A 19033-nucleotide genomic window follows, 5' to 3' on the forward strand; every position below is an offset into this window, starting at 1 on the left:
AAAAGGGCTATAAATAATTATATTCTAACAAAGATTACAACAGAACTATAAATTATTAGTGAAGCCTCTACTAATAATCGAGTTGCTAATTAATCTTCAACCATTAGGTAGCAGTTTCGTCACTACTATTTTAGCCATTACTGGTGACATCCTATCTCCTATATTAATGTAAGTCATTAAAATGTAATTCTGTCTACCCTATTTCATAGGCTTGTTATTATATATTATGAACAAATCATTGACTATGTTTAGAAATTGTTAAAGATATTACAAAGTGTAAGAATTAGCGTTAACAGTCACATAAAATGCTGAATTATTAGACATCACACTTTTCATTGGGTTTGGCACTTCCCATGCCATCTATGCATTTTTTTAATTGGCTATCGGTCACAACGCCTAGCTAAACATGACCAAATAACATCAGAGTTCATATACAAAGATGTTAAGAGAGGGTACTCTCTGCTTTTCAAGACTAGAAGTATTAAGGATGATGTATCTTGTCTTAGTCCTATGGAAAGTGTTTACCTGAGAACGAAGACAACCTGAAAGAAAATAGGAATGAAAAACAGAGTGGCAGCATGTAACTGACAGTGTTTCAACCCCTGGGTTGTCTTGTCTGAAATTAGGATCCAACATTTGATATTCCCAATTATGTACACAAGTAACTTGTTTATATTTTAGCTAAGATGAATTAAGTTTCCTTTGTTACTTATAATCAAGTTAAACATTCAGTATCTTAAGTCCACAATTATTTTATGAGTATAACATGTTAAACTTAACATTTTTATACAAGCAAAACAAATACTATTATACAAATCTTATTTTAAGATGGGTTAAAGATTTTGATAATGTCACTAGTTTGCCTACTAAAATCCACATCCATCCTCAGTTAAATCAATCTGTTATTTGTTATAATAAATCTATATGACTTTCTTACACAAATACTAAAACATTCAAAAAGGGCTATAAATAATTATATTCTAACAAAGATTACAACAGAACTGTAAATTATCTCCAAGTATTAAAAATTTGTCTATGTTTATTAAAATGATCAAATTTTTAAAAATGTAATGACTAGTTAAAACTAAGTAGTTCTAAATGCTACTCCCATTTTACTTGTATTACTTTGAAAGTTAAATAGTTCTTCCAAATAAGCAAAAGAAATAACAACCCTAATTTTAAAAAATGTTATCTCACATATTAGAATTCCATAGCAGTCTTTCACATGGCAGTTTAGACATAAACACACACACACACAGCTACAAAAAAAAGTAGATTGATACGTATAGAAAAGGAAAGCATCCTATGATATACTGGGATGTGGAAAGCAGCAAACTGCAAGTCAGTATATGTATACATACACAGATATATATACACACATACACATTTATATACACATATATCACATTCTCATTTAAAAAATACCTTTTTGCATATACATCTACAGTCATGCACTGCATAACGACTTTTCAGTCAATGATGGATCACATGTATGACTATGGTACCATAAGATTATAATACTATATTTTTACTGTATCTTTTCTATGTTTAGACACTTACCATTATGTTACAACTGCCTACAGTATTCAGTACAGTAATATGCTTTACAGGTTCATAGCCTAAGAGCAACAGACTATACCATATAGCCTGGACATGTAGTACACTACACCATCAATGATTGTGTAAGTACATTCTATGATGTTCACAAAACTATGAAATCACCTAACGATACATTCCTTGAACATATCCTGGGTAATAATGGTAAATAAATGATGTATAACTGTATAATAAATGGCAAATAAACTGAGCACAATAGTAAACTCTTCATTTTGTTTAGCTCATTTAAATATCACAATTCCCAAGAAAATACACACACACATTTATATTTATAATTATGCCAGAAAAGGATAAATACTTTCTAGTGGTTACCACTGGAGAGTGGTATTTCTGTCAGAACAGGGAGGTGGGTGGGAAGGGTATGAAAGGGAAGAGTTTCACTTTTTATCATATATTCTTCTGTACCATTTTAGTTTTTTTATACTCAGCTTACACCTTAAAGTTTTTAAAAAGCAGAACAAAATAAATATTCCTTTAAAGCTTCTTTTAATGTAAATATATGAGATTAAGTATAGGAAAGGAGAACTTTTAAGATACGAAAGAGTTGAAATATTTTCATCTTTAAAAAGCAGGTCTTTAGATTATGAGCATGTTGTCAGTTTTAAAAATAGAATACTAATATTATATTCATCAGCAGTCTGTTATACACATTACTTTATCCAGTGAGATGATGTCAGAAGGCAAGCATGGGTGTGTGACATTCACATGGTTAAAGGATCACATCACTAAGCTCCCTTTCTTTATACCTTAAAAGGAGGTTTAGTTTTGAAGCTGAAGTTCACCCTATACAACATTTTAATGTCACTGTTCTAGTAAGATAAATTAATCCTAACAGGCTTATACTTAATAACAAAACAAATGCCAGTAAAAATAAAAACTCATATTTAAAATGCATCATCTTCCCAATCTAATACCATTAATTAAACACATATTATGTGACACACTTTGGAGCAGAGAGGGATATGAGGGTGGAAAAATAAACACTATGTATTTTTTTGTGTTTGAGAAACTCGGTTTAATAACAGAGCAACCCACAATAAATAATAAAACAGATAAAATTTAGTAGGTATATCTATCAACTAAATGGAAACACAGAAGAGGGTGGCAAACAAACTCCACTAGTCCTGATAGCATAATTATTTTTCTTATTTTCTTATTCTATAGAGCTATTCTTAGAAATTTCTGAGAATTCCTAAATTTTACTCAATAAGCAAATGAATGAATTTGCAGGTTTCATAGGAATACTAGTTACCTAAATATTTATAAACTCAGGTCTCTAACAAATGGAATTCAAGACACAGTACAATTAAATTCAGTGTTTATTCTGTGCTGCATATTTGAATAAAAATTTTGTAATAAAATCTCCACACAGATTTATTTACAGAAATGGTCCTTAATGGGGGGCAATTTTGTCTCCCAGGGAACATTTGGCAATATCTGGAGACATTTCTGCTTGTCACAACTGGTTTGGGGCGGGGGTGCTACTGGCATCTAGTGGGTAGAGGCCAAGGACAATGCTGAACACCCTAAAATACACACAGCAGCTTCTCAAAACAAATAATAATCTGGCTCAATTTGTTAGTAACGCCAGCATTGAAGAACCCTGATTTACAGTAATAGTTTACCAATTGACAACTCAAACTATTAAGCAGACTCACCATCTTATAGTCAGCTAAAAAACTAGAGAGGTGACAAAAAGAACAAAAAAACACAAAAACCAAACATGAGGTTGAATCAAGGCACCGCCTATTACAGAGCACATATTATGTGCCAGCACTAGACTGAGATCTTGCCTCTATAGAAAGCAAGATTACCTCTGAGTAAAGAAATCTGCCTAAGATTGCCCTGACAGTTAATCACAGTTGTGCTGCAAGTCTCCATCTGTTTGATCTAAAGCTCAAGCTTTTCCCAGCACATCACTAAGCAGTCAAAATAGATTTTATCAAGTCCAAAGTTCATGGACTCTATTCAGAGGATAGCCTCTAAGATTGTGACTCAGGGCGTACTCACTCTTAGAACAAATTCTAGTAAGTTTGGCTATCAGGATTTTAAAATCATAGCAACATAGCAAAGAAAGGGGCTGCTGCAAAGCTTGCACCAAGGCCAGAGGGATATATGAAAATCATTTTTTAAAGGATATGGTAAAACAAAAAACAAACAAGACTATAAAAAGTACAAAAGTTTAGAGCCTCCATTACAGAGATATATCACTGCATACTCTACAGTGGTACAACAGAGAAAAGGAAGGAGGGGTGAACAGAAAAGGGGGTGAAGGGACTGAGAAAAGATGGAGGACGAGAAAGGTGACAAGGAAGGGTGAAGAAAGAAGAGTGAGAAGATGAAGAGGGGAAAAAGGAAGAAGTAGAGAAGGGATGAGAAGGACTAAAGGCAGAAGAGAGTGGGGGAGCACAAATCAAGAAAGAGAGAGGAGGTGGAGTGAATAACTTAGTGAAATACTGTGGGGGAAATTTAGACCGACAGAAAACAAGGAAACTGGAGAGAGAAGAATAAAGAAAAAAGGGGAACTAATCCTAATGCAAGAGAACCTGGGACCCAGACAGAAATAAATGAGAAGGGAGAATAAGAGGTGTTCAACAGATTCCTAGAAATGAAGGCTTTTAAGCCACTCCTGTTCCAAAAAGCTGTGTATCTTCACTGTCCAATGTGGTTACTAGCTACTAGTCGCAAGTGGCTATAAGCACTGGAAATGTGGCTAGTCTTATAAACTTGCTTTCAAAATTTTAGTATGAAAAAACAGTAAAATAATATTTAATAATGTTTTATACTAATTACATCAAATGATAATGTTTTAGATATACTAGCTTAATAAAAATATTAAAAATTAATGTCATGTTTCTTTTTACTGTTTTAGTGTGGCTACTAGGAAATTTAAAATTACATATGTGGCTCACATTATATTTCTATTAGGCAACACTATTCTAGATTTTTAAGATTGCTGTAGGACCCATGCTGGTAACAAAGTAAAATAACAGGAATTACTGCCATTTTTACCTCCATCCCCAACTTTCAGAATCCTAGTTGGCAAGGGATGTGGAACTATATATCAAGGTGTCCAAACTTGGTTATAACAGCAATCATAATTGCAAACAGGACACAGACCTCTGTTATAATTGTTTTTAATGGTTAAAACTAAGCAATTGAGGCTTATTTGAATTAAGTGAAGATTGGTGAAATAAAATTGTAAAATTTAATAAAACACAATGAAACTAAAAGATGCATTTTGCAACCTTGGAACAATGCTGGGGTCTTAAAGATGTGACATTATCTCACCACCATGTTGAAGAAAGATGTTTGAAGATTTTCATTACATTCACTCACACTACAAAATACAAAAACATATTTCTGAAAGCCCATTCTCCAGTACCTATTCAATATTTTTAAAAGTTTTTTTTTTTTTAAATGACTTTCTCATCCCTCATATAAAATCATTTTCTCATCTCTTATATATTAAAAAAGAGCCAGAATATTTTAAAACTTCACTAAGGAAAAATAAATGCCTATGTGCTCACTTCCCTAGTTATAGAAAAAAACTCACCCTATATTTATTGCAGTATACTACATAAAAAAATTGTATTCCACAGTGACTATATTCTCATCCCCTTCTATTTCTATGAAATAAAAATCAAATCCAAGTCACAGTTCAATTACTTAAAGAATATTTGGAAGGGTTAAAACAGTGCATCTCAAACTTGAATGTACACATATATTTGCCTGAGACTCTTTACTGAACTGTAGATCCTGATTTAGTAGGTCTGGGGTGGGGCTAAAATAGCACATTTTCAAACAAGCTTCAAGGCAATACCAATACCAATGAACTGTGGATATTTTCAGTAGCAAAGGGTTAAAACATAAAATAATTCTTTCATCAAAAACAATTTACATTTGATATACTAAAAGGTGGGGGGAACATTATCCCAAAGACCCATTCTGTTTTCTATTTTAGGGTATCTCCCAAAATAGCAGGCATTTTAGTGTTTGCATGAATTGGCTGTCCAGCATTACAAGGCTGAGAAATATACCAATCCAATCATCAAACTCAAGAATTCTGGGCTGCTATTAGAGATCAAATCAATGTTTATTTGGGACCAGGGCCCCTACAATTTGGGCTCTAATTTAGATCCAAATAATGGGGATGCAACATCAGGAAAAGAGAAAGTTATAATATAGTTCTTTGGATTTATGGCTATATTTATTAAATATGGCACACATATGTAGTTAAATACGAATACTTACAAGCACACTTCATTTTATTGAGCTTCACAGATGCTGTGTTTTTTACACATTGAAGGTTTGTGGCAAACCTGCATCAAGCAAGTTCATTGGTGCCATTTTTCCAAACGCACGAGCTCACTTTGTGCATCTGTCACATTTTGGCAATTCTTACAATACTAAAAATGTTTTCATTATTATTACTATCTGTTAGGGTGATCTATGATCAGTGATCCTCAATGTAACTATTATCATTGTTTTGGGGCAAGATGAACTGGACCCATATAGGACGATGAACTTAATAAATACGTGTTCCAACTGCTCCACCAACTGGCTGTTCCTGTCTCTCTCTCTCTCTCCTTGGGCCTATTTCCTCAGACACAATACTTAGTAAAATTGGGCAAATTAATAACACTACAATGGCCTCTAAGTGTTCAAGTAAAAAGGAGAGTCAACCATCTCTCACTTTAAATCACAAGTTAAAGATTGAGCTTAGTGAAGAAAGTCCAGAGAGGCCTCTTGTGACAAATAGGTAGCCAAGTTGTGAATGCAAAGGAAAAGTTCTTGAAGAAAATTAAAAGTACTACTCCAATGAACACACAAATAATATGAAGGCAAAACAGACTTACTGCTGATAGAAAGTTTAGTGGTCCAGATAGAAGATTAAACTGGCTACCAACATTCCCTTAAACTAAAGCCTAACCCAGAGCAAGCAAGGCCCTAACTCTCTTAAATGTTATGAAGGCTGACAGAGGTGAGGAAGCTGCAGAAGAAAAGTGTGAATGGTTCATGAGGTTAAAGGAAAGAACCCATCCCCATAACATAAAATGGCAAGGTAAAGCAGTAGGTGCTGATACAAAAGCTGCAACAAGTTATTCAGCAGACACAGCTAAGATCACTGACCAAGGTAGCTATACTAACAACAGATTTTCAATGCAGATGAAACAATCTTCAACTGGAAGAAGATGCCATCGAGAAGTTTCATAGCTAAAGAGAAGTCAATGTCTGGCTTCAAAGCTTTAAAAGACAGGCTGACTCATGTCTGGGGCTAATGCAGCTTGTGACTTTATACTGAACCCAATGATCATTTACTATTCTGAAAATCCTAGAGATCTTAAGAATTACGCTAAAGCTGCTTTGTCTGTGCTTTACAAATGGAACAAGGCCTGGATGACAGCACATCTGTTTACAGCATGGTTTACTAAATATTTTAAACAAACTGTTGAGAAAACAGTATTTGCTATTGCTCAGAAAAAAAAAAAAAAAAGATTTCTTTCAAAATATTACTGCTCATTGACAATGCACCTAGTCACCCAAGAGCTGATAGTCACAAGGAGATTAATGTTGTTTTCATGCTTGCTAACACAACATCCATTCTGCAGCCCATGAATCGGGGAATTGGGGAATAATTTTGATTTTCAAGTCTTATTTTAATGAAATACATTTTGTAACACTACAATAGATAGTAGTAACACACACAGATAGTGATTCCTCTGATGGATCTGGTCAAAGTAAATTGAAAACCTTCTGGAAAGGATTCATCATTCCAGATGCCATTAAGAACATTCCTGATTCATGGGAGGAAATCAAAATCTCAACACTAACAGGAATTTGGAAGAAGTTTATTCCAATACTCATGGATGACTTTGAGGCATTCAAGGTGTCAGTGGAAGGAGTCACTGCAGACGTGGGAGAAATAGCAAGAGAACTAGAATTAGAGTGGGAGCCTGAAGACGCGACTGAACTGCTGCAATCTCATGAAAAAGCTTTAATGGATAAAGAGTTCCCTCTTATGGATGAGCAAAAACAGGGTTTCATGAAATCTATTCCTGGTGAAGATGCTGTGAACACTGTTGAAATGACAACAAATAATTCAGAATATTACAGAAACTTAGTTGATACAGCAGTGGCAGGGTTTGAGAGGACTAACTCCAATTTTGAAAGAAAAATGCTATCAAACAGCATTGCATGCTACAGAGAAATCTTTCACGAGAGAAAGAGTCAATGTGGCAAACTTCATTGCTGTCTTATTTTAAGAAATCACTACAGTCACCTCAACCTTCAGCAACCACTACTCTGATAAGGCAGCAGCCATTGACATTGATGCAAGTTCCTCCACCAACAAAAAAAAATCCCACAATTTGCTGACGGCTCAGATGACTATATTTTTTAATCAGTATTTTTAAATTAAGGTACATACTTTTTTTAAACATAATGCTATTGCACACTTAACAGACTACACTATAGTATAAACATAACTTTTTACACTCACTGGGAAACCAAAAAACTCGTGACTTGCTTTATTACAGCATTCACTTTATTGCAGTGGTTTAGAATCACACCTACAATATCTCCAATGTATGCCTGTATCATATATTATCAAGTAAAATGAGTAGAAGGCAAAAGAAATGCATCCTTATGTGAATAAAAGGTTGAACTGTAAATTTCTCAGTGATTTTATTCTTTTCTGAACCTACCAAATGATTGGTTCATTTATAACAAAGATATAATGACAAAGATATAATGATATAATGATTATAACAAAGATATAATGATTCCATTACACAAATACATTTTTAAGTTTAAGATACACAGGACAAAATCCATGAGAAGCAGGAAAGAAAAGCATTAATGCTGAGTGAATACACAATAATTTGTATTTAATTATGGTCAAGAAATATTTAGTAAGTGTGGTAAGGAACAAAGAATTTTAGATAATAATAAAAATTCAAGTTACTTACCTTAGTAAAGTTATTTAGATGGCCTAGCTTTCTCATATTTGATACTCCTTGCAATCTGGCCACATTTTGGAGAATCTCTCTTAAGTTATCAGAAGGTTCTAGAAGGAAAGACAAGACAATTTAACATAATTTTATGAGTATTTTCCTGCTGAAACACATAAAACATGCAGTATTAAAACTTCACAACTTTGGCTCTTGGTTTAAAGTGTTACCCTCCACCCCAAATCTATTAATTTAAATGACTTCAAAGTCTCTGTGATGAATCAAATTAACTTCACATCTCTACTCCCCTATACCCATGGTCCAGCTCTGTATCACTGCCTGGAATTACTCAACCACAAAATCTTAAATATTGCTATTATTTGAATGTGTTCCCCCAAAGTTGTGTTGGAAACTTAACCACTAATGCAAAGTGTTGAGAAGTGGGACCTTTAAGAGGTGATTAGGTTATGAAGGCTCTGGCCCCATGAATGGATTGTTGAGGAGGAAGTGGGCTATCATGAGAGTGGGTTTGTTATAAAAGCTTTTGGCTCCCTCTTGCATGTACCACCCCCACCTTGCTTGTGCTCTTGCTCTCACAAGCATGTCTCCCCTCACCCCACCTCCAGTGCTCTCTTAACCTTCCAACATAGGATGACATGGCAAGAAGGCACTTACTAGATAAAGGCCCCTTGACCTCAGACTTCCCTGCCTCCAGAACTGTGAGAAATAAATCTCTGTATTTTATAAATTTCCCAGTCTCAGATACTCTGTTACAGTAGCATAAAACAGACTAAGAAAAATCTCAACATCATAACGTTCACTTGATAGCTGTTTGATAACAAGGCTACAATGTAGTAAAAGGGACCAAACATACTGTCCGCATTTGAGTAAACCAAAAAATTAGATAAAATATATAGATGGTCCGTGACTTACAACTGTTAGACTTAATTTTTCAACTTTACATGGTGCCAAAGCAATACACATTCAGTAGAAACTATACTTCAAGAACCCATAAAACCACTGTTTTTCAGTATAGTACTCAATATACTGCATGAAATATACATCTTATAATATAGGCTTTGTGTGAGATAGTTTTGCCCAACTATAGGTTAATGTAAGTGTTCTGAGTATACTCAAGGTAGGCTAGGCTAAAGTAAGATGTTTGGTAGGTTAGGCACATTAAATGCATTTTTGACTTAAGACATTTTGCACTTACAATGGATGTATTGGGATGTAACCCCACCAGTGAGCTGTGGAACTTTAAGATGCTTAACATATATGTAACTGGAAACCCCAAAGGAAAGAAAGAATTGAGGGAACAGAGCAATTACTTGAAGAAATGATGGATAAAGGCCACCCAGCCTGCCCAGGCCTCTTGCAAACATGGCTCCTGTCACCTGCCAGGTGCTGCCAGTGGTGTTTCTGCTGTCGTACTGCTCTATCCTGTGCAACTAGGCCATCAAAATGCCCTTGCATCAGACCCATGGGGGGAGCTGGAAATTGCTGTTCATTGTTCTGTGTTGCAGCTAAAGGCCTGGCTGCCCCAGAGCAGCACCTTCTGAATCATTCACTATTACCTGGTAGCTGGGGGACAGATGGAGGTGGGGTGCAGCCAGGTGGTGGACTATATGGAGGGAGACACAAAACTGCTTCTAAGAAATGACACAGGAACCTCTTAACTAACAAAAGCATCAGACAAACTTAACCATGAATGGCCGGAAACCCATTCACCCTCAAGATGCTTTCCTGAGTACCCACTGTGGGATAAACTTGCTGCAACTGAAGGAAGCAGTGTAGTGTCTAGTAATTTGGAGTTTCACCTGGAAGGACCCAAATCCTCGTGAGAGAGAGAAAGCACCTAATAAAGTCTTCTTTGCAAAAAAAGAAAAAAATGATGGATGAAAACTTTCCAAATTTGATGAAAACAATAAACCAGTATAATGCTCAACAAGCCCCAATCATAAGAAACATGCAGAAAACTTTTAGACCTAGGCAGATTATAATCAAATTGCTCAAAACCACTGACGGAGATAATTTTAAGAGTAGCCAGATTTTTTAAAAAAAAAAAAGAAGTTACACAGAGAAAAGAAAAGCCAAAAAAAAAAAAAAGATAACAGCGGATTTCTTATCCAAAACAGGACAAAACAGAAGACAGTGAAGCAACATCTTTAAAGTAATGAAAGAAAAAAAATACTTGCTTTACAAAAACAAGCCAAGAAAACTAGACCTAGGCAGATTACAAATTGCTCAAAACAACTGATACAGAAAAATCTTAAAAGTAGCCAGATTAACAACAACAAAAAGTTACATAAAGCAAAAAAACAAAAAACAAAAAAGGATAACAACGGATTTATTGTCCAAACAGAAGATAGTGAAGCAACATCTTTAACGTAACGAAAAAAATGCTTTAAAAATATACTTTACAGAAACAAGCCATGGGCCAGATATGGTCTTATAGGCAGTAGTTTGCCACCTCTGGAATACAATGTCAATTTCTTTAGATGGCTATAAACTATTAAAATCTTCGCCATCCTATTTAAATAAAAACAAAAGCACAATTTTTAAAATACATTATCAAGTTTTCGATATTTTAGTTTAAGAGCCATTATGACTTCCTTTGAGACTTATCTGTTAACACAAACTCAAGGAACTGTTTGTTTTGAATTAGTGTTTTCCTCACCAAATGAAACTGTTTGCATTGTCCTGTTTAAATTTAGCTTGTGTCTGCCTACCTTACTCCATTCTTTTATACAGGGTGTTGTCTATGACAACAAATGTGGTGTCAAAGCACTAAGTACACTACTTAGCTATTTCCAATTGCTTTGAAGTTGCTATATGCTGAGATCAGTCATTTGATTTTCATGACAGACGAAATTATTTTTAATGTAAATAAAATTCAATCTTAAGTGATTTAGCGTGGCAGTCCCCAACCTTCTGGACACCAGGGACAGCTTCTGTGGAAAACAATTTTTCCATGGACCCGGGGTGGGGATGGTTTTGGGATGAAACTGTTTCACCTCAAATCACCAGACATTAGATTCTCCTAAGGAGGGCATAACCTAGCTCCCTCACATGTGCAGTTCACAATAGGGTTTGTGCTCCTATTAATTATCTAATGCTGCTGCTGATCTAACAGGAGATGGAGCTCTGGCAGTAATGCTCACTCCCCCACTGCTCACCGCCTGCTGTGCAGCCCGGTGCCTAGCAAACCACAGACCTGTACCAGTCCAGGCTCAGGGGCTGGAGACTTACGGTTTAGCATATGTCTTTATACTTAGTGATTCTGGGGAGTTATTTTGAAAGTCGAATGATCCATCACTGAGTGAGACTGGATCTATTAAAAAGAATTACAAGGGGCCATGAATAGGTCACTGTTAGTATTTAGTCATATCTTTTCACTACTATAAATTGTATCTGTTTGAAAAGACTGTAGGAGAAAAATTATAAGCAAGTCAATGGCATTAACATGACTTAACTATATTTGAGAAGTTCATAAATATTTTATAACAACGCTTTAGATACTTTAGGACCTATGGTAGTTTGCAAAGTCAGGGTTGAGGTTCATAGCAGCTAGTGTGAAATGCATCTAATGGAAATGTATAATCTAAACATTTTACTTCAATTTATCATTAGCTTGTCAGGCAGCAAATAGTAAGAGTTACTTGTGACAATATAGTTACTGCTACCTAATGATCTAACAGTTAGGATGATTAGTCTGAAAAGATAGATTCCTTACAAAGGTTTACAAATTTTTAAATACAGCCTATTTTCTGGGTACAAACTGATTGCAGACATTTTTTTAAAACCACAATCTTGTTACAAAGCAAAATCTTGCATCTAAGTGTATTCATTCAACAAGTATTAACTGAATAGCTATTACGATCAGGTACTGTTTTAGGTACTGGAAATATAGCAATAAACAAGACAACTCCCTCTCTAATGTATCTCACATAGACGTGGAAGAAAACTGATGACAACAAACTGTACGTACATAATTTTAAAATTCACAGGTGGTGGTAACTCAACAATGAGTCAAATGTTTGCCTAATGAAGATGTTATCCTTCTTAACTCAAACCAAAATGAACCAGCCTTTCTCCTTCCTTCTCCTCCTCAAAGCTTTCTCCTTTATATAATTACCAAGAACCTCCACCTCCCAGACAGTATTTGGCTTCCCAGATCAATTAAAACAGTATTAGGACCATTTTAGACACTGAATTACTATCTAACATTCATGTGGTACAATGCTGCTCTGAGGAACTTTCTAACTTGAAATAACAGGTTAAGTTTCCCTGGTAATAAAATGAGAAATCTCTGCTTTCTTCTTTCTGCTAGACCAGGGACTGAAAAACATTCTCTGTAAAGAACCAGATAAAGTATTTTAGGCTTTGCAGGCCATAAGTCTCTGTTGAAGCTATGCAACTCTAAAGCTTTACATCAGAAAGCAAGTGTAGAAAATTGACTTTTCATGTGTATTAGTCAGTTCAGTATACTATAAAACTAAGTAATGGAGACCAAACGGCTTATTCAACAACAGAAGCTTATGTCTCACAGTTCTGGAGGCTCCAAGTCCAAGATCAGGGTGCCAGCATGGTCAGGTCCTGGTTCCTCTTTCAGGTTGCAGACTGCCAATTTCTCACCATCACCTCACATGGTGGGGAAAGGGGCTAGAGGGCTCCCTGGGGTCCCTTTTATAAGGGCACTAATTCCATTGGTGAGGGCTTCACGCTTATAACCTAATTACCTCCTAGAGGCCCCACCTCCTAATATCAATACATTACGGGTTAAGATTTTGACATATTAATTTTTGAATGACACAAACATTCCGTTCATTGCACTGCTCCAATAAAACAAACTTAGCTCTCGAGCTGCAGTATGTCAACCCCTTAGAGTGTCAACACTTACAGTGGTGAGCAAGCTGACTGACATGGTTTTTATAAGGGGGATAGAATGAATAGATATGGAAATAGCAAAAGAAATTTAAAGAGAGGTTTACCTGTCTCTATTTCTTCCTACTCTCAGTGTGTCCAATTTTCCTTCTCTAAAACTATCTACTGATAACAGCAATATGTGAAAAGTATAAGGTCAGAAATGATATAATCTAACTAAGATGATATTCTCTGAAGCCTTCAAGTTTAGAAAACCATGGCTGTATGAGAGAAAAAAGGAAAAAACAACCAGACACAGTTACTCACACCTGTAGTCCCATCTACTCAGGAGGCTGAGGTGAGAGGACAGCTTGAGCCCAGGAGGTCAAGGCTGCAGTGAGCAGTGATCATGTCACTTGTACTCCAGCCTGGGCAACATACCGTGTCTCAAAAACAAAACAAAACAAAACAAAACAAAGGAAAAATTAAATGTAGGTAGCTTGCTATGATAGGCAACTACTCAAATGGAAGGAAGCAAAATACAAAAGAACTACTAGAATTACAGTGGCTCTTTTCCTCATATTGTGTAGACTGTAAATACTACATGTATATCTGATGAATCTCTCTGGAGGTAATGTAATAACTGCAGCAATTCTAAATACCCAGTGATTTAATATCTTCAGTTGTAAAGCTGAATACAATTGATTTCAACCATCTTTAATTTGATCTGTCTTCTCCTGTCCTTCCATCGAGGAGTTGCCTATTCTGCTTGTGACACTGTAGATATGTTGTGGTATTGTTTTTAATAGACGACTTAAAAATATAATGTATGGCTGGACACGGTGGCTCATGCCTGTAATCCTAGCACTTTGGGAGGCAGAGGCGGGTGGATTACCTGAGGTCAGGAGTTTGAGATCAGCCTGGCCAACATGGAGAAACCCCGTCTCTGCTAACAATACAAAATATGCTGGGCGTAGTGGTGCATGCCTGTAATCCCAGCTACTTGGGAGGCTGAGGGAGTAGAATCACTTGAACCCGGGAAGCGGAGGTTGTGGTGAGCAGAGATTGCACCACTGCACTCCAGCCTGGTCCACAAGAGCAAAACTCCGTCTCAAAAAAAATAGAAAATAATGTATTACTCTCACATACTAGCTACTGCATATTATTAAGAAAAACAAAATACAGATTTAGAAGAGAAACCAAAATGTCAAGAGATATATTTTCTTAACTTTACACTGCCTTATATGTTTTTGGAAGTGAAGACTGTATAAAACTTTAAGTATAGCTGAAAAGGGATAGGGTTAACAATTTACCCCAAAGGAGATAATACAAGGCTATTCAAGGATTCTTGCAATTAGGAAAGTATATACATCAAAAATATTTTCAGAGAAGTTAATTTTAGGTGGCAAAAATTACCGATGATTTATTTTTATGTCTTGGACTATATTTTACAACTTCTCTAAATGAGTATTAAAAAAAAGTACAAAATGAGAGGAAATAAAAAAAATGAAGACTTCATGGCTGTGATTAGATTAAAATAATTAATCTCTTTACATTGCTTTTATAAGGAAAAATGGAAAAAGTAGTTTAAAATAAATATAATAAACGTAAGTGTAATGTGTGTTTTTTTTTTTTTGAGATGGAGTCTCGCTCTGTGGCCGGGGCTGGAGTGCAGTGGCCGATCTCGGCACATATATAGTATTCACCGGAGTATTACATATTAATGTCACCATAAGTTACATGTATTTATGTTGAAGTTTATTTTTTAGAGTACTTCTGATGTTACATTATTTTATAGACATTTTGAAAAATAAAAAAGTCAAATAAAATTTTAAAAAATTACTAACACTTCCATCCTGCAGAAGTATGTTTACATATCAATGTTGAATATTTTTCTAAGTATACAGAATAGAAAGCAGTCTTAATTAGTATAAAGTTAATTATCTGACGTAAGTATCTAATCCTCTGCTCATCAAAAGACTATTAAGAAAATGAAAAGAAAATCTACAAAATGGGGAAAAAACATTCACAGCACAAACATCAGATGAGATTTTAATAACCAATATATGACTATCATCTACAAATCAACAATAAAATAACCCATGTAAAAACAGGTAAAAGATTTAAACAGATGTGAAAACAAAAGAGGATAAGAGGCCAAAAAGTATGAGAAAAGGTGCCTACCATCATTAATTAACAGGAAAATGAAAATTAAAACCACAGAAGTACCATTACACACATATAAGAATAGCTAAAATCAAGAAGAATGACAACATCAAATGTTGGAGAGGCTATGGAGCAACCGGAATTCTTACACACTGTTGGAGGAGTATGAAATGTTACAATCACTTTAAAGAATGGTTGGCAATATACATCTGTCAATATTATGATTCTGTAATTTTACTCTCAGTTAAAAATATATGACAACAAATATACTTGCACAAGAATATTTACAGCAGCCTTATTCATAACCCAAATTGGAAACAACCAAATTGGAAACAACCCAAATGTCCATCAACAAATGGATAAACAAATTGTAGTATATCTACATACTGGAATATTCATCAAAAATAAAGAAAAAAATAGAGCTGTGTGCAGTGGCTCATGCCTGTAATCTCAGCATCTAGGGAGGCTGAGGCAGGAGGATCCCTTGAGGCCAGGTGTTCAAGGCTACAGTGAGCTATGAATGTGCCACTGCACTCCAGCCTGGGTGCCAGAGCAAGACCCAATCTCTTAAAACAAAAACAAAACAATATTAATAAGAAAAAAACAAACTACTCATACATACAACATAGATGAATTTCAAAAATGTTAAGAAGCCACATGTAACAGTATATATATATTGTATCATTCTATTTGTATGCAATGCAAATATAAGCAGAGGTAATCTATGATGATAGAAGTCAGACAGTGATTGCTGGAAGATAAAGTAGCCAATTGGAAACAGGCAAGGGGGTTTAGGGAAGGGGATAAAAATATGTTATATCTTGTTTGGAAGTAGTGGATAATTACTGAACGGCACTTAAATGCATACTTAAAATATGTACATTTTATTTTGTGTTAATTTCAGCTCAACAAAGATTGCATAAAACTCTTTACATATTTAAACACACACATATACACACAAAGATACATAATACATAGACCACCAAGAGAAAACTAATGTATAAACCATTATTCACTAATTATTCATTTATTTATTTCTTGGCTCAATTCTGTGTATGTGCACATGTACACACACATATGGATATGTTGATATGTGTGTAAGCATTAATATAAAATTGGCTTCAATATATACTGCTCTATAACTTGCTGCAATAAACTATATTGTTGTTATCTTTACCTGTCAATAAATACACAACACAAAATTTATTTTTAAATAAATCTGAGTCCATGTACAAATAGTAAATTAATGACCAAAAACTGCTGGCGTGCACATGCTACTTGGGAGTAATGGAAAGGAAAAAAACCTTTGGTATAAAAAAGAACTGAATTCAAGTCTAGCTTATTCACCCCCAAACCATGTAGCCTTGGCTAAATTACTTAACTTCATGAGCATCCATTTTCTCATAGGTAAAGTGGAAATATTTACCTACTTTAAAAATGCTCTTGCAAAATGTGAGATATAACTTCCTTAGCACAATGCCTAGCCCATAACAGCTACTCAATAAATAATAACTATAATTAAAAGTTATTTGTTTAGCATAACCAATTTTCATGGAGCAATCATGTGAAAGTTATACAGCTGGCCCAGGCAAGTGTTTAACACATTAGTCTGTTTAAATTAACTTTTATTATATGAGGGTTTTAGTGGTATATTACTTTCATGATCCAAGATTAATTTGTTTTTAAAGTAGAAACAATAATGACCTTCCAGAGCTATATTAATGATTACATTAGATATTCCATATAGAAATATTCAACCCATAAAGATACTAGAAATTATGACCCTCTTTCTTTTAGTTTAGTCTGAATTACCTGAAATCATTTAATATGCAGGTAGAATTTGTTTTGCTTATACAACATATGACATGCTTTTTGATACATAATTCTATCTAAAACTATTATTAATGAAACCTCAAACAAATCCCTAAAGAAACTATGTTTTCAGTCACGCAAGAGTAGTAAATTATAATAAATTAAAGGAGTCAGTACAAATTTAATAAAGCCAAATATGGTGATAACTCAACAGGCCACTATGTTGTCATAAGTATATTCTCAGAATATATTCCCCGACATCTTATGGTCACTTCAAGGATCCCTCAATTCTTATCCACTACCCCATCACTTACCTAGCCTTTAATTTTCCATCACTCTTACCTAAACTCTCAGTAGTGTGGATGAGATGTCATTTACTCTAGAGCATTATCTGTGTAGCTCTGTAATTTCTAATATTTTCACTCTCAAACAGGACAGTAAAAAAAAACAGGTGAACAATTATATAACATGAACCAAGATTCTATGAAGGGTTTTAAGCTTTATGAGGACAAAGACATCTTGCTTACAATTATCTTCAAATGCCTACCACAGTCTCTGCCACACAGTAGGCTTTCAAGAATTATTTTTCTATATTAAATAATAAATATGTGAGTAAACATTTTTTAAGACCAGGTTGTTGCTGCTAACAGTACTCAGGAGGAGGAGGGTCCAACCAACATTTACGAAGAATGAAGTACATGTCTGGTCATGTACTAACTCCAGTAAGTATTGCTAATTATCCCTTCCAATAGTCCTGTGAAGCAAAACACCAAGATGACAGAGAAGAAGGAAAAAGAAACTATAAAAGGAGTGTGTGAAAGAAGGGTGATATGCATATAATGGCCTATCAGGCAGCATGGACCTAAGGAAGCTTTAGTTCCTCTCATTATCTCTTCCTCTAGGCTTCATACAAGGTTTCTCACACTCATGAGCTCCTTCTAATTAAAATCACTTATAAAACGTTTTCTTGAAGGGCTGGAGGCTGACTCGAATCTTGAAGCAAATGTCTAAATATATTTCCATTTATCATCTATAACTGTTCAGAAACAACGATTATTACAGTTAATGACTGACCAGGCTTCTTGATAATGGCCTTAAAGAGGCACTGTAGTTTCTTTTGCTGTGCAGAAGCTCTTTAGTTTAATTAGATCCCATTTGTCAATTTTGGCTTTTGCTGCCATTGCTTTTGGTGTTTTAGACATGAAGTCCTTGCCCATGCCTATGTCCTGAATGGTACTACCTAGATTTTCTTCTAGGGTTTTTATGGTATTAGGTCTAACATTTAAGTCTCTAATCCATCTTGAATTAATCTTCGTATAAGGAGTAAGGAAAGGATCCAGTTTCAGCTTTCTACTTATGGCTAGCCAATTTTCCCAGCACCATTTATTAAATAGGGAATCCTTTCCCCATTTCTTGTTTTTGTCAGGTTTGTCAAAGATCAGATGGTTGTAGATGTGTGGCATTATTTCTGAAGGCTCCGTTCTGTTCCATTGGTCTATATCTCTGTTTTGGTACCAGTACCATGCTGTTTTGGTTACTGTAGCCTTGTAGTATAGTTTGAAGTCAGGTAGCGTGACGCCTCCGGCTTTGTCCTTTTGACTTAGGATTGTCTTGGCAAT

General features: G+C 35.0%; 1 protein-coding gene and 1 pseudogene across 10 annotated transcripts in view; one reads left to right on the forward strand and one right to left on the reverse strand.

Annotated features, from left to right (window-relative positions):
- The window catches only part of RICTOR (RPTOR independent companion of MTOR complex 2), a 129282-nt gene that overhangs the window by 72531 nt on the left and 37718 nt on the right, over positions 1-19033 (reverse strand). For 6 of the 10 annotated variants that reach the window (XM_023216482.3, XM_023216480.3, XM_023216481.3 and 3 more), the window contains one exon: positions 8589-8686. In XM_023216482.3, the coding sequence (XP_023072250.1) occupies positions 8589-8686 (98 nt within the window). Of the gene's footprint in view, positions 1-8588; positions 8687-11822; positions 11905-19033 lie in introns of all 10 variants that reach the window. The other 4 variants (XM_023216478.2, XM_023216479.2, XM_023216477.2 and 1 more) reach the window with 1 other exon arrangement.
- On the forward strand, positions 9954-10100 carry LOC116418761 (annotated as a pseudogene).

This window comes from Piliocolobus tephrosceles, chromosome 4 (assembly GCF_002776525.5).
Source record: "Piliocolobus tephrosceles isolate RC106 chromosome 4, ASM277652v3, whole genome shotgun sequence".
Classification (NCBI taxonomy): Eukaryota; Metazoa; Chordata; class Mammalia; order Primates; family Cercopithecidae; genus Piliocolobus; species Piliocolobus tephrosceles.